General features: G+C 38.1%; 1 protein-coding gene across 1 annotated transcript in view; it reads right to left on the bottom strand.

The window, feature by feature from the left end:
- The window catches only part of LOC124787768 (dynein beta chain, ciliary-like), an 834,683-nt gene that overhangs the window by 22,188 nt on the left and 795,478 nt on the right, over window positions 1-17,017 (bottom strand). The window contains exons 78-79 of the mRNA XM_047254657.1: window positions 9,959-10,141; window positions 513-572 (exon numbers count right to left, since the gene is read on the bottom strand). Coding sequence (XP_047110613.1) covers window positions 513-572; window positions 9,959-10,141 — 243 coding nt within the window. The remainder of the gene's footprint in view (window positions 1-512; window positions 573-9,958; window positions 10,142-17,017) is intronic.

Here is a 17,017-nt window from a genome sequence, read left to right as displayed (position 1 = left end):
CTTGTAGGGTAGTTCTTGTAGAATGCAAATACTTTTGGATTAAAGGAGATCATTCACCTGAAATCAGAAGCACTGCGTTGTCGATAAGCATACTGGCTGGCATGAGTGTAGCTATTGGTGGGAAGCAGTACATACTGAAGGTGACTCGGGAACATGAATTAGGAGGGGGTGACAGGACACAGGAACTGGAAACTGTTGGGTGAAGGGTGCGGGGACAGTGGGTTATCTGAGATTGAGGCCAAGAAGATTATAGGAGTGGAGGATGTGTTGTAAGAATAACTCCCACCTGCGTTGTTCAGAGAAGCTAGTGGTGAGGGAAGGAACCAGATGATTCGGCTGAAAGCTGTCAGCCACACGTGTCTCATTAACAACTTTCACAACATATTCAGCATAACATAGCTTTAATATGGAATCTAACACCACTTTGATCTTCTGAATATTTTAGGGTTATACCACAAGAAGATAATGTGGTTGTATTAACTTTTATTATGTGTATGGAAAACAGATCTTACCTGATCTAAGAAAAGTGCATTCTCCAATTCTTCCATGACAAATGTTATTGTCAGTTCACCCTGCAAAATGCATAAGATCATTACCAAAAGGCCGCTGTCGAAAATATTTGATAGTCTATTACAGAAAAACTATAGCAGAAATGGTTATTCAAGAAGTTTGGGTACACTAGTTACTGATATATCTATGACACCATTCTCACATGATGGTTTCCTAACTAATTGCTCCAGGTAAATTTCAGACAGTAATCTCCAAATAGGAATATCAACAATGTAGGAAAAGACAGATTGCTACTTTCCCTAAAGATGACACATTAAGTTGCAAACAAACACAATTAAAAGACACTTAGATATGTTTAAGTAAGTTTTAATTGTGTCTGTCTATAACTTAACATGTTATCTTTATGGTAAGTAGCAATCTTATAATTTTCTACATCACTGATATTTACAATAATCTCACATTAATCCCTGCTTCAGTCTTGAGGCTCTCCCATTAAAATGTCTGCCTATTGGTCAAGAAAATTACACCAGGTTTCTCTAAAGAGTTTCACCACTACATCTGAGGTAGAAGTTCAATAGAACCATCAGATTACCATGTTTTACCCACCTTTGAAGCTTAACTTCATGTAGATTCTTTTGCATTTAGAATCTGTAATGACCAAGCTCCTTATGACAATAAATACATCACCGCCATTAGTGTAGAGCCTATCTTTGTGATAAATATTTCAATTGGAATATAAGATTTTGTCACTGTTTGATTCTGGTTTCACTCAGCTTCTTTTTCTTAGTACTATGTGTGTACTGGTGCTGTTAATAAGTGAGACTAATTCTGGAACCCTACCATGGACACTCCTCCTATTAACTTATACCACATTAATAATGTATTTTGTTTTTATTAATCAGCAAGGATGTACATTATCTGTAATTAATGTAACTGGTATATCACCTTCACTCATCGCAGCATGTAATTGATCACCAAGTATATAAAGACATGCTTATAACTTAAAAATCCCTCATGTGCATGTCATACATACTGTGCTTACTCTGTGGTGTGTACACTTGATGTATGAAAGATGGCCCTAATTTTTCACTCAACACTGGAGGTCAGAAATCTGCATCTAAGATTGATGCAGAACCATATGATCCTCCCGTTTAAGCCCTCGACTTGGCTCCAAACCAGAAGTTCTGTATACAAGGCTGCAAATGATGAACCATACTTGCATCCACATGTGAGCCTAATTGTCTTCAGAAATTCAACAAGCTATCTAAAGGAATTGAAGAAGGCTTCAAACTAAGGCAGGTGTTACTCTTGTTGATATAAGCTTAAAACTTGCAGCCAGATTTACCCTGTGCACTATGTAGCCATTGTCAGAGTCTCCCCATCATCTCATATTTGACGTCCTGTCAAACATACTGACTGTGCACTGGCCACCCTTCCCAAGTTGTCAGCTATTTTCTTGCAAGACACAATTAACCAACTAACTTTGGATGCCCAATTACCAACATACCCAGATTCTCTATCAGAGAATTCTCCTTACATCCAAAAACAAACTGAGTTTTTATCAATTTTCCACGTTGCAGAACTGCATACATGATATACTGTACTAACCCAAGAAATTGAGACTAAATGAAAAATTAAGGACTGCAATAACCATAGATTATCCTACATACCTTTTGTACTACAAATGACGCAGAGAAGCTACATTACTAATATCACAATATATAAACAATGAAAAAAAGATTTAAAAAAAAAAAAAATAAAAGAAACGAAACTCTTCCACAAAAACAAAAGTATAATCTGCTACACACACAATGGCACTGCGCACACAGACAGAAAATCGAACATCAGTAACAGTGTACAGCTCTACAATGTTCGAACTACACAGATTTCAAAGTTTTAGAAACTGAGTTACATTTTAGGAATTTCTATCATCCTCAGAAATCACTTCAAGCTGTACCTATTGGTCCTAAATTAATGACTCCCAGTACATGATTTCTTTAAAAAGTACAGTTCTGCCTAGTGCAAAAATATTTGCTCATGCTAGTGGTGGAAGACTGAGCAATTGAGAAGTTCACAGTTCCAAAATCGTCTTGCAAATACTGAGAATAGCTGTCGTGTAGTAAGTTATCAGAACCAAGAACAAGAACACCTGTTTCTTACTTGGGATTATCACATGCCAGTAGAATACAAGTTCAGAACCAGAACAATATTCGTAAGTGTTCACAGCTTTATAGGTGTTACAAAGAGTTTGGCATTGGATTCTGAATACTTCTTTTTGCATAAACACAACCCCATAAAATTTTGTTATTAACTGTTCTAATAATTTTCAGAAACAATCATGAACATCATGAGCGAATGAAATATTTTGAAAATAGGTTCTAATGAAATTATTAAGGACACTCTGAGTGTAAGGTAAAGAACTGATGTGCAGCAAGAAAAAATTGCAATTCCTTGATTTACAATACAATTCTAGACTTAAGTTTTCTAAAATTCTTTCATCTATAATGCAACAGTTCAAATCATGGGTTAATGTCATTACAAATCGATGAGAATAAAATGAAAATTCAACATTAGCATTAATTCTAATGGGGTCATCAATAAATTGCATTGCAGTTTAGGAGGAGAGGAAATGATGGTGTAGGGATCAGGATAGGAAGGTTGAGGGACACAGCAATGCAGCAAGGCTGGGAGGGGGCAAATGTCTATCATGCCAAATGTTCTCCGAGATTAACAAGATTTTTCAGAAAATATATTATTACATAAGTAAATTCTATATATCATATATGTTTTTATGGAGGGGGGGGGGGGGGGGGGGAGGGGTGCAATAAAGTGAAGTGTTGTACACAAGGCGCCAGTGGGAGGAGGACGGGCACAAATAAAGTGTTGTGCCCTGGCTCCCAGTTATGTTCACTATGCCACTCGGAGGAGGAATATAGTAGTTTACGTGATGAACCATAATGAGAGGGGCAGTGTGACTCCGTTAAAATGTGATTCCACCAATCTGCATAAAATAACTTCTTTGCCTTATTCCTCTATCTTCAAATATCACTTGTCCCTGATGGAGCACAATTACCTTTGGTAAGCTGCATACAATACTGCCTCAGCCTTGCTTTTACAGCACACATGGAAAAAATTATTTCTTCTGGCCCACTTTCATTTCAAAAGGTGCACTATTTTGGAATAGTTTATGCAGTGTGGAATAATGTTTTTTAATGTGGTGTACCACAGCTGCAAAATTTTTCATGACAGATCTATTTATATTGCTACACCATCACCATCCAAGTACAGACCAAAAATAGCAACAGCTCATTAAAGTTTTTAACAGATTGTTTGTTGTTATGCTCACAAGTGATGAGGCACCATTGTTGCAGCTAAGCTGGTAGATCACATGGCTGCTTTCACAGATGGCCTTCACTTTGACATGGATGGAGATGACTGTGACAGAATTTGAGCAGATCATAGTGGGAGGATGTATGGGGCAAGTCTTGCATCTAGGACTATTGCTGGTATATGAGCTACTGGACAAGGTGCTGGGAGCAGGGGTAATAGGGATGGACAAGGAGAGATGAGCATAGATTGGGTGGATAGTGGAATACCACTGTGGGAGGAGTGGGGAGGATAGTAGGGATGATATACCTCATTTAATGGTATGACGAGATGTTGTCAAAACCTTGGTATAGAATGTGATTCCGTTGCTCTAGTAATTGACCTCCACCTCAGGGATGGCTACATCAGTGTCTCCAGCCACATCAAATACACCAACCACCAAAGACACCTCCAATTCAACAGCTGCCACAAAATCCACATCACGAAGATCCTTCCATACAGCCAAGCCACCCATGGTTATCCTATTAGCAGTGATGAACAGTCCCACTCGAAATAAGGCAAGTGTCTCACAGAGGTGCTCAAGACCAAAATTACCATCCCCACCTACTCCAGAAACAGATCTCTTATACCTTGTCTTCCCGGGAACCTGTCATCCCCACATGTCTGGCCACATGGGAGCAACCCCATCATGACTCAGTAGCACCCAGGACTAGAGAAACCTGATACCATTTTCAGTCAGGGTTTTGACTATCGATCCCTATTCCACCCCTGCTCCCACACCCTTGCCCCACTGCTCATACCCCTGCAATAGCTCTAGATGCCAGATCTGTTCCAGATATACTCCCACTAACATCTATTCAAGTCATGTCACAGATGTCTCCCAACACATCAAAGGCAGGTCCACCTATGAAAACAGCCATGTGCCATTTTCTACGTGGGTATGATAACTAACAAGCTGTCTGACTATGAGAATGCCCATTGGCAAACTGAGGCCAAGAGGTAGCTGGAGCACCCAAATGCTGAGTACACTTCCCTGATCCCACTCCAGTCCTACATTTTTTCCTGAACCTGCGTAGTCCTCGTATAGGAAAAGCCCCGAAAAGCCCTGACACGCTACGATAAAAGTTAAAAACCAATGTTGTTGTTATTGTTGTTGTTGTTGTGGTCTCCAGTCCTGAGACTGGTTTGATGGAGCTCTCGATGCTACTCTATCCTGTGCAAGCTTCTTCATCTCCCAGTACCTACTGCAGCCTACATCCTTCTGAATCTGCTTAGTGTATTCATTTTTTGGTCTCCCTCTACAATTTTTATCTTCCATGCTGCCCTCCAATGCTAAACTGGTGATCCCTTGATGCCTCAGAATGTGTCCAACCAACCGATCCCTTCTTATAGTCAAGTTGTGCCACAAACTCCTCTTCTCCTCAATTCTATTCAATACCTCCTCATTAGTTATCTGATCTACCCATCTAATCTTCAGCATTCTTCTGTAGCACCACACTTCAAAAGCTTCTATTATCTTCCTGTCTGAACTATTTATTGCCCATGTTTCACTTCCATACATGGCTACACTCCATACAAATACTTTCAGAAACGACTTCCTGACACTTAAATCAATACTCGATGTTAACAAATTTCTCTTCTTCAGAAACACTTTCCTTGCCATTGCCATTCTACGTTTTATATCCTCTCTACTTCAACCATCATCAGTTATTTCGTTCCCCAAAATGACAATAAACAATAGCGCGGTCACTGTAAGCATCAGAAAAAATGTATTTTGTTACACTGGAAGGCGAATGACAAATGATGGAAACTTTGTTCAATTTTTTTTGTCAATTATTTAATAGACTCTGTCTTTAGTCCTCATAGGGAGCAGACATATTTTTGTGAGAATTGTGTAGTAGAATTTTTGATGCCTGAATAATAATATTTATGAAAATATGAAGTGTGGGGATTCTTATTAGTGAAAAACCATGAAAGTTTTTGTTTTCTTCCACACATTATGCTAACGTCATGTCACTGTAGCTGCCTGCATCTGAAGAGGAAGTCTGATAAAAATCAGTACTGTACTCACAGTCAAAAATGAGAAGTACTGATGGTGGAAGAAGAAGCACATAACTAGATTGTGTAAATCTCAACGCTATAGAGAACGTAAAAATCGATGTAATTTCACGCTACTACTGACTTACAATTTACAAGATTGGTAAATTAAGACTGAAAGACAATTCATTTACTTCAAAATTTATAAAAATCAAATTTGATAATATTATAATTAATTCAATTAATAATAATAATAATAATAATAGTTATTATTTTTATATATATTTGCACATCCTTTACCCTTCTATGCACCTCTCCTCTTCTTTCCCCCCTCCCCATAAACATCCCTCTTCCACAATACCATCCAATGCAGAATGTAATGGCCCTATCCTGTCCCCACCATGTCCCTGAATACTCTTACAGGCAGCACTAACATCTTCCCCCTCCCTTCCCTGCTCTGTTATCCCTCCCAGCCCCACACCTTCTCTTTACCCCCACTGCCCACTCCATCAAAGATCACTGCTCACTTCAGACACAGTTATTGTCGGCCCTTAGATGACAGTGACCATGAATGTGTGAGTTGTGCTTGTGTGGATGTGTGTGAGTTTTGTTATTTATGTTTGATGAAACACTTGGTCAAACAGCTGAATGACATCTAACAGTCTTTTTCATTGTGCCTATCTGCCATTCAGAACCTTGTCTATTTTATAAGTAGCTGACTATCCTTTCAAGTTATTGCTTTTCTAACATAGTGTGTTTTAGAAAGGATGATACTACTCTATAATCTTATATTTATACAGCAACTTATTCCCAAATAAACAAACTCATTCCTGTTTAAATTGCCAAGGATGAGAGTTTAAAATGTCTACTTTTAGACAACATAATTGACACTGTGTTTGAGTTTTGTTTTTGGAACATGTGGTTACATTCTTTTGGTTTTTGGAAGAAAAACTCTTTTCAAAATTTTGCAGTACATTTTTTTTGTAAAATTTCAGGAACTGTGTCATGAACCATTTAATGCTTCAAAACATAAATAGAAGACTTCATACTGATTTTTATATTTCATTGAGCTCCAATAAAACTAGTTCATTTATTACACACCGCATATTTCTCAAATTATTTACCATGTTTTTAAAACATATAAGTTTACTACTGTTAATGGAAACAATACCTTTTACCTCTGTTCAGACTGGTATCAAAGTAAGTGTGCCAAAGGGAAAATTTCACATCATACTGCCTTTATGTATATTAAAGAACACCTACACGTCACAGGTATCACTGTGACAGGATGCAGATATTTGTATGCTACAAACATTGTATACTTAGGCTACACATCAAACTGCATTTGTTCCTGCTTCAAGTGTGTGAAGCTAATTCTTTGTGGTTTTTGAGGATCACCTTCCATTAATTGAATGTACTGACCCTGCCCACCACTATATCATAAATTCATGCACCTTCCAACAAGAATGTATGAACTGACCAAAATTTCTGAGCTGAAGCAGGTACAGTGGAACATCACTTAACGAGTACCTCCCATAGTGCCCAATTTGAATAATGAACAAAACAAATTGCAAAAAAATGCCTCACTTAGCAAACAATGTTTCAATTAATGAGTGACAACAATTCAGTGTGGTGTCTCCAGCTGTTTACACCCAGAGGGAGAAACTTTCAACAATATGAACACCTTTCACTGTCACCAGTGGCATATGAACAATGTCTTTAGTATGTACTGCAGACTGGGTTTAGTGCTCTTTCTGCTACCATCTTAGTGCAGCTTGTGATCACACATTTTCTAAACAGTGTTTTTTGTGTACAAATTTTAATAACCTTCATAGAAATGACCCTGAATGTAGAGCAGCAAGAAGATGACCATTAGAGAAAGAAAATGACCGTAGAAATGAAATGAAAAATCATTGAAAAAAGTGAGCTTGGTGTGAGCATTGCTGATTTAGCAAGCATATACAATTGGCCTACATCAACTATTTGCACTATCCTCAATACCTAGGATGAGATTAAGGAAACAGATGCTTCAAAGGGAGTGACAAGAGTATCTAAACAATGGTTTCATATTCTGGATGATGTTGAAAGATTGCTCCTTATGTGGATAAATGAAAAGCAATTTTAATGTGACATTGTTAACAAGAACAGCATTTGTGATAAGGTAAGAATGATTTTTGCCGACCTCATTAAGAAGACACCATGATCATCAGAGCCCAAAGCAGTGTCTAATGGAGGTTATGGGTGGTTCGAGAAGTTTAAGAGAAGAACCAGCATCCACAGCATTGTGAGGCATGGTAAAACAGCCAGCTCTGCCACAAAAGCAGCAAAGAACTTCATCAGCAACTTCCAGATACTCATAGATTCTGGGGGTTATCTGCTACAACAGGTTTTTAATTGTGTCAAGACAAGTTTATTCTGGAAAAAGTTGCTGAACCATACCTTTATAATGTATTGCCCAGTAACAAGGCAATGAAAAACTGTCTTGCATTGTTATTCTGTGCCGATGCAAGCGGTGATCTGAAAATTAAACCACTGCTTTTTTACTGTTCAAAAACTCCACGAGACTTCAAGAAATGTTAAGTTCAGAAGAGAAGGTTAAATGTGATGTAGAGGCTCAACAACAAGACTTGGGTGACATGTGATGGTTTTTGTGATTGCATCAGTGAAGTGTTTGCTCCTTCAGTGAAAAAATATTTGTTTAAGATGAATCTGCCACTCCATGTCTTGTTTGCTATGCTCCTGTCCATTCTCCAGGCCTACAAAAACACCTCCTTGAAGAGTTTCAATTCATCAAGATCCAATGTGTGCCTCCCAACACCATTTCATTACTCCAGCCTATGAACCAGCAGATTATTTCTAACTTTAAGAAGCTCTACACTAAAGCATTCTCAGAGCACTGCTTTGAGTTAACTGAAGCTACTAATCTCACTCTAACAGAGTTTTGGAAACATCACTTTAACAACATTGTCTGCACCAAGATGATCGAAATGATATCGATGAGCTTGTGGAAGATCACAGCCTAGAAATAACCAGCAAAGAGCTTATGAAGTTAAGATGTGTTTCACAGCAGGAAGTTACGGATAGAAGTTCTTCAGAGGAGGAGGAGACAGTATCAGCAAAACAGCAATCTTCTGGCACAATAAGAGAAATCCTGAAAGAATGGGAATTGGTTGCATCCTACATTGAAAATCATCACCACAATAAAGCAGTGGCTACATGCGATACAAATTTATTTGACGATAAAGATAAAGCTGTGTCGCATTTTCGCTAAGTGTTGAAGCATGAGCAGAAGCAAATGACTGTTGATAGCTTCCTAGCAAAAAAAAAATTAGTTATGTTTTGTGAATAATAAAGTACTTAATACTGCATGCACAATTTTGTTTGAATAAATGGCATGAATAAAATAAAACTTTTAGTACTTTTCCTGCATGAAACGCTTTAGCATTTTTTACATTAATTTATATGGGATAAACTGTTTCACTTAATGAGTGTTTTGCACTACAAGTAAGATTTTGGAACGAATTAATGCTCGCTATGTGAGAGGTTCCACAGTAGAACTATTTATGACTTCTTCACAAGGGAGCACTGACCTGCAACTTGAAGCTGCATCTTTTATAATATAACTATACAATAAATCAAAGAGAAAACCAAGTCTTTGTTTCACTTTTTCAATGATAGTTACTCTGAGTAGTTGTGGAATAGCTCCTGTCATGTAGTAGACTTGTCAAGCACTGCCAAATATTTATTTGTGACACAAAAAGAAAAGAAGAACAATGAATTGTACCCTTGAATGGGAGTCCTTAATATCTTATTACATACATACAGAAATTTCCTCAAATGAAGAAGATATAATGGAACCTCTTGGTGCTGATTCAGATCATGTAATAGTTGATATGAATTGCAAGCTATGTTGATGTTCCAGATATGCAGCGGACTACCATAACAAGCTTCACGGTCATGCTCTCATTAAGACTGAAGGAGGACTCAGTACTCTTCATCTTCTCGTTTAAAAACAATTCCCTCCGGACATATTCATATGTTTCACATATTCACTAGATACTGAAAATCTATACGTAACTATTACCTTCAAACCCAGATCCAGTTCCCGAAGTGAGCGTTTCATTTCTCCAGTTAAGTAATTCATGCGCTCACATTCCTGGAAGGCTACAATTACATAGGGAGTACGTTCTTCCACTTTTCCCATAATTTCTGCCATATTAAACTCTTCTGGCAATTTTTCCATTATTTCATCCACAATTTGTTTTACCTAAAAAGTCAGAAAAATAAATTCAGCACTTTTAGCTTCCTTATTCATAATAAATAAACAGTGTAAATTGGTAAGGTAATTTATGTAATGTGTGTATGTAATATCAACAGCATGACAGCATTAAGTCACAAAATAACTGTGCAAGTAACTATTATTCAGAGTGAACAACTTCCGAGACATCACTTCATAAGTAAACTTCTTCACTCCCAAGCAAAGATACGAGATGAGCTGGTTTATATCTCTGAGTATGAAGATATGGATTCCTTATTAGTAGACATGTGACTCAGGAAGATTTTAATTTGGTCTTACAAACAAGCAACCCCGTTTATTGTTTTTGCATAAAAAACAAATGGTACACAATAAATTGAATGGGAAATGCCTGTAACTGTAGTAGTTATACTCACATCATATCAGTACTACAAATTTTGATGGTTGCATTCCACTGCTCAATTTTTAACCTAACTACTTCTTGCACATTTATTGGACAGAAATTGTATACAGATACATACTGTTGGATAGAACGCATCCTTTTTTTCATAAAATGCAAGAACACATTTACTATTTACTTAATAAATAGATGGAAGATCCCTGAAGAAACCTGGACTAATTTTCTTCAAAACCTGCCTACAGGTCATTGGAATTAGTATGAGGGAATTAGTAGGAGGTGGATGTTAGGTGTGAGTAATTAAGCAGATGCCACTTTGTGCCATATACAAACTGACTGTGGCCATATTAACTACTTGTAAGGAGTTCTTCAACAGCTCATAAATTGTCATTGCCATATGAGTGAGTCCACCATCTTGCTGATACAGTCCCTTCACTGTTTGCACACTACAAGGTAAGACCCAGCACTGTGACTGATGGGACAAGGAGAATTAACAAAATTTGCAAGACAGTGTACAACTTGCATCACTATCCACATGTTTCAAGTTGCTACCACCCTCAAATCAACATACAGTGCAGTGTACACTGGCATTTTCATCATTCAATATTATCTTCACTGTGTTGTTAACTCCGCATTTAACACCCAGTTTTGTATAGAAAAGCTGACAACATGCTAAGCTCAGAGGGTGTCTGCTAATGCAGGCAGGTTAGGCTGGTAGCAAGGAAAAACAGCCAGTGCCTGCTGAGTAAATACAATTTGTATTGGTGGAGCTAGCCCTCATTAGCAACCATATCCTGTCTCTTCTAGGAGTACACAAATAGTATTGACTAATTGAGAAAATATGAACGGTAATGACTTTCTAAATAGTAGAGGCATTGAGTCATCAATAGGCACATAAACAAGACTGAAAATTTGAGGACACACACACACACACACACACACACACACACACACACACACACACACACACATACCTGTACACCTACATTGTGCTGGTTGAATACACAATGCCAGAGTGAATTGTGAGGGGTGATAGAATAGAGGAAGAGTAGACTGTGGGAAACAGTGTGTGGGTACAGGATGATTTATGATAGGCTGCTGTTGCAGGGTGGAGGAGGGTGTGGGGTAGGGAATTAGCAGAGATTAAGGCCGGGAGGAATATGGGGACAAAGGAAGTGTTGCATGGTTAACTCCCCTCCATGGGATTTAGAACAGCTGGTGTTGAGGGGAAAGATCCAGACTGCACAGGAAATGAAGCGGCCATTAAAGTTTAGCATGTTCCGCTTAGTAGCATGTTTCATAACTGGGTAATCAGCTCTGCTCTTGGTCACAGAGCTTCAACTATCTATCATCATGCCTGGAAAGAGGAACATCTTATCCACAATTCCTCCCACCCCTCCTATAGTGGTATTCTGCTGCCCACCCAGCTACATAATATCCTAATCCATTCCTATGCCACACATAACTCCAACTCCTTCCCACAGGGCATTTATCCCTGTGGAAGCGCCAAGTGCAAGACCTGTCCTCTTCACTCACCCAGTACACCCTGCTCCAGTCCTGTCACAGGCTTATCCAGTCCTGTCAGGGGCAAGGCTGCCTACGAAAGCAGCCATGTCATATACCAGCTCTGCTGAAATTTCTACACAGCATATTACCTGCACATGACCACAAACGAACTGTCCAACCAAATGAATGGCCGCCGCCAAATTGTTGTAAGAACAGAGTTGAGCAGCCACTGGTGGAAAATGATACTAAACACAACATGCTCAATTTCAATGTCTGCAACTCTGGCTCTCTGGAATCTTATGCCAAGCAACAGCTATGTAGGTTGGTGTTTTCGTAGCAACACATTGTTTGCTCTCATAACCCTCCTAGCCTCGATCTCCACTAATCCCCAGCCCCATAACCAACACCCTGCACACACACACTCTTTTCCACACAGTCTCCCCTTCTTCTTTACTACCAGCCCCTCGCAATCCACTTCTCCATATCGTCATTAGCATGCACTGCATGAACTCCCTGGTGTTTGTGCCAGTTCCCAGATGCTGTATTCCTGTCTTGTGCATCTGCTGACTCACCCTCCCACATTCCCATAACCAGACTTGCTGCCTCATTCTGAGCCACCAGCTGCCCTTTTCCAACCTTCTCTCCCATTCCCTGGCTCCATTCTTGCCTCATCCTGTCCCCCCAGCACAACGCATCACCCCACTCTACCTGCAGAACTGCAGTTCTGACATTGTGCATGGAACCAGTACAAATGTAGCTATGCCTGTGTGTGTGTGTATATATATATATTACCAAACGAGAAAGCACTGGTAGATAGACACAATAAAAAACACACAAACAAATTTCAAAGCAAGAAATTTGTGTGTGTGTTTGTGCAAGTGTTTTTTAGTGTGTTTTTGTGTGTGTGTATTTTTTATTGTGTTTTTTGGTTTTTACTGTCTATCTACCAGCGCTTTCCCGTTTGGTGAGTCATGGAATCTTTGTTTTTAATATATATATAAAACCCACATCCTTTCGTCTTTCCCTCTCCTTCCCTCTTTCCTGATGAAGCAACCGTTGGTTGCAAAAGCTTGAATTTTGAGTGTATGTTTGTGTTTGTTTGTGTGTCTATCGACCTGCCAGAACTTTCGTTTGGTAAGTCACATGATCTTTGTTTTTAGATATATTTTTCCCACGTGGAATGTTTCTAGCTTAAAAAGTTTTCATACCTTTACTTCTAAATTATTTGTTCACATTCTGCCAAAACTTTCCATACCATATGAATTATAAAGGTGCAAGAAAACTGTCTCCAAGTGCCTTGCACAAAAAGTACTTTCAACTGATCAATAACCTCGTGTAGTCTATGCCATACTCAAACTAACTGTCAGCTAGAATCAACAACTGTTAAGATAATACCAATCACTTCCAGCATGCTTGTGAATAAAATATGCATTTCCAGCACTCTGTGGACCAGGAAGCAATTTCATGTGCTGATGCCAGGTACTTCATGTGTTCTAGGCTAAACAATTGCTTTGTATTGGATATTTTACTCCAGTATCTTGTAAAAATGAATTATCACCACAGCATCACTGTCCACAGGAAGGTGACTGAGATGAGTAGTGAGGAGAGTATGTGAGAGAAAGGCTGCAATGCAAGCATGTTACCACAGTAAAAGATTTTTCACTCTTAACAGTAAATGCACTGTGAGAAAAACCAGAAATCAATATCAAACACTGAAAATTAGCTTACGACTTATGAGTGTCTGAAAACTTCCGGACTTTATTGATTTCACAATGCATGCAATTTCATTACTAGTTTGCATTGTTTGTAATTATCGCTTGACCCTATGGCTACTAGGACTTTTATGAAGATTTTTATAATTCAAATTTTCCAGAATTAATTCATTTTCACAACTTTCTTTCTTATTCTGTGCTGGTTGGTTACAATAGTATATTACTATGACAACCTAATTTTATTTAAAAAAAACAGTTTATTTCTACATTTATATTCTACAAACCACTGCCAAGTGCATGGTATAGGGTACTTCCAATTGTGTCTGTTATTAGGACTTTTCCTGTTCCACTCAAGTATGGAGAGAGGGAAAAAATGTTCGCTTAATCAGCTTTGTGCACGTTATAACTTGTTTAGTCTTGTCTTTGTGATCCATATGCAAGCAATGCACAGGGGGTTGTAGTATATTCTTGGATTCCTCACTCAAAGCTTGTTCCTGAATCTTAGTACCTTGACTTTCACTGGATAGTTTCACTGTATCTTCAGGTGTCTGCCAGTTCACTTTTTCCAGCATCTCTGTGTTGCTCTCCCATGTGTCAAACAAATCAGTGACAATTCATGCTGTACTTATTGTTAAACATTCTATGAGCATATCCCATCTTAGTCCTATCTAGTACAGGCCCCACACATTCGATTCTAGGTATAGACTGTGCTTTCTGCTGCTGTATTTTGTTATTTAAATGTTGCACCATTGAAACTGTAGTTGAGAAAACAATTTGTTAGCTTCCACATTATGATGATGAATATGTTAACTCACAACCTGTAACGTATATGTTACTCACAGAATTGCGAGCAAGCCTATAAATACTAATTACATTAATTTCACATTAACCTTTTTTAATTGATTTTGAGAGGCACACCCTAGAAATATTCACTTTGAAACAAAATTGTCTTCATATAAATACACAGGCTATCATCTCTTATTTCCATGAAGATGACTCACAAACTTAATCTGTTATCTCTATGTACCTAGAGCTACAGAGACTTTTTTAAAATAATAATCACCTGGAATTACAGAGGTTTTTTTTTTTTCAAAAATATCAATTTTTTTACTGCTTTGATGTTGTACTCCATATTTTCACGTCTTGTGCTTCTCTTTCCATTAATTACTACACCCAACGTTCTCTATAATAAGTTTTTCATGTTCTAGTCTGTGTTTCCTCTATACTGCTTTGCCTAGTGCCAGATATTCATCTAACCTGCCCCATATCCTTGTAAGAGTCTTTCATGGACTTCTTTTGTCAGATATTCTTTTTATTACTTCCTCATTTCATACTTTATCTGTCCACATAATTTTTAGCATTCTTTGATATCACCCCATTTCAAAATGCTTCCAGTTTCCTCTTCACCACATTTCCAATGGTCCATTTTTCACTTCCACACTGTGCACCAGACACAGACTGTCAAGACCGTTTTCTTCATTTCAGTATTAATATTAATACCACTAGAACTCTTTTATTGAATATAATACCGCTCATAACTTATTTCATGCAACACCCAGTGTCAATAAAAAGCACCCCTTTTTCCCCATTACAAATGAAATGATTTTTAAAGTGGAATTTTAAATGCTTATTTAACAGAACTGTCACAAATTAGTCAAGGGCAATATTCATCTTATGATATTTATTCACAGAGACAGTAAAACACAAAAGACTAATCAGTTCTCTAGCAGTGTCCTAGCCCACACTGACTACTGCTGCCATGCAGAAGCGATGCTCAATCACTGCTTGAGTACTGATTATTCTTCATGTTTTATTGTTCCTGTTAATAAAACAAAAAACACACGAGACTAATTTGAGATTGCTCTATTGAATGGGCACATAAAATTTTGATTTAAAAATTGTTTTGTTTGTAATAGGAAACAAGCTGGTGCCTTCTGTCGACACTGTGCATTGTATGATAGATGTGATGAATAGGATTTGTTTGGGCTGACTCCAGCTACAGATTGCAAAAATTAAACTACAAATGTCTGCTGAAACATCAGAGAAAATTGCTCTGCTGGCCCAAGTGGTCATATACACACTGATGGGAAAAAATCACAGCACCAAGATTGAGTTATGCAACATAAATGAAAGTTGGTAGGCATGTTTCTACATCTGAAAGATAATGTCTATTCCAGTTTCAAGCCAATCACATAAGAGTGGTGCTAGAAGTGCAATTATGAGGATGCAAATCAGATTTGCTTTAAATTCAAGATGTAACAGTTGTGAGCATTAGTTATCTTTGAGACTGGATGTGGTGAGTTGATGTTGGTCAATAATGTCTTTAAAGGTGATCATCATCATCAGTTATCTGCTATATTAGCAGGTCCTTTGCCTCTCCATTTTCTGCGATCCATTGCTTCCTTCTTAAGGCTGCTGTATGTTGTACCGTCCATCATGTCATCCAGTATCTGCAATCTCTTCCTTCCTCGCTTCCTTTTCCCTTCTACATAACCTTCTAAAACTGTTTTTATCAGTCCGTCATTCTTTCTTAATATATGCCCAATCCAATTTCTTTTTCTTCTCTTTATTACATCTAGTAACTGCCTTTTCTCTCCCACTCTTCTCAGTACCTCTTCATTTTTTACTCTGTCCATCCAACTTATTCCTTCCATCTCCCGCCATGTCCAGATCTCAAAAGCCTCCAGCCTTTCTCTGTCTTTTTTCCTCATAGTCCATGTTTCAGCACCATATAGAAGAACACTCCATACAAGACATTTTATGAGTCTCTTTCTGAGTTCTCTGTCCATACCGCTGCAGAAGATTCTCCTTTTCTTATAAAACGCCTCTTTTGCCATTGCTATCCTTGTTTTAATTTCTGTGGTGCACTTCCAGTCGATGTCTATCCTGCTTCCAAGATACTTAAAATTTTACACCTGTTCTAGTTTTTCTCCATTCAGCACAATTTTTAGTTCCTTATTTCCTCCTATTGCCAATACTTTTGTTTTATTTGTGTTAATTTTCATTCCATATTTTTTTCCGTTAGTTGCAATGGTGTCCACCAAATCCTGTAATTCTTTTTCCCCCGTGGCTAGAAGGACCATGTCATCAGCAAATCTCAAGCACCCTACTCTTCTTCCTCCAATTTCTACTCCTTTGTCATCTAATGAGCATTGGTCAATCATATTTTCCAAGTACAGGTTGAAAAGAGTAGGTGATAAAGACACCATTATTAACATATCACTGAGTCTGAACAAATTGTGTAATAAGGCTATGAGAAGCTGATTGTTCCTT

Source organism: Schistocerca piceifrons, chromosome 3 (genome assembly GCF_021461385.2).
Source record: "Schistocerca piceifrons isolate TAMUIC-IGC-003096 chromosome 3, iqSchPice1.1, whole genome shotgun sequence".
NCBI classification, from domain to species: domain Eukaryota; kingdom Metazoa; phylum Arthropoda; class Insecta; order Orthoptera; family Acrididae; genus Schistocerca; species Schistocerca piceifrons.
Note: the sequence above shows the minus strand (reverse complement) of the source record. Positions and strands in the feature narration are given on the sequence as shown.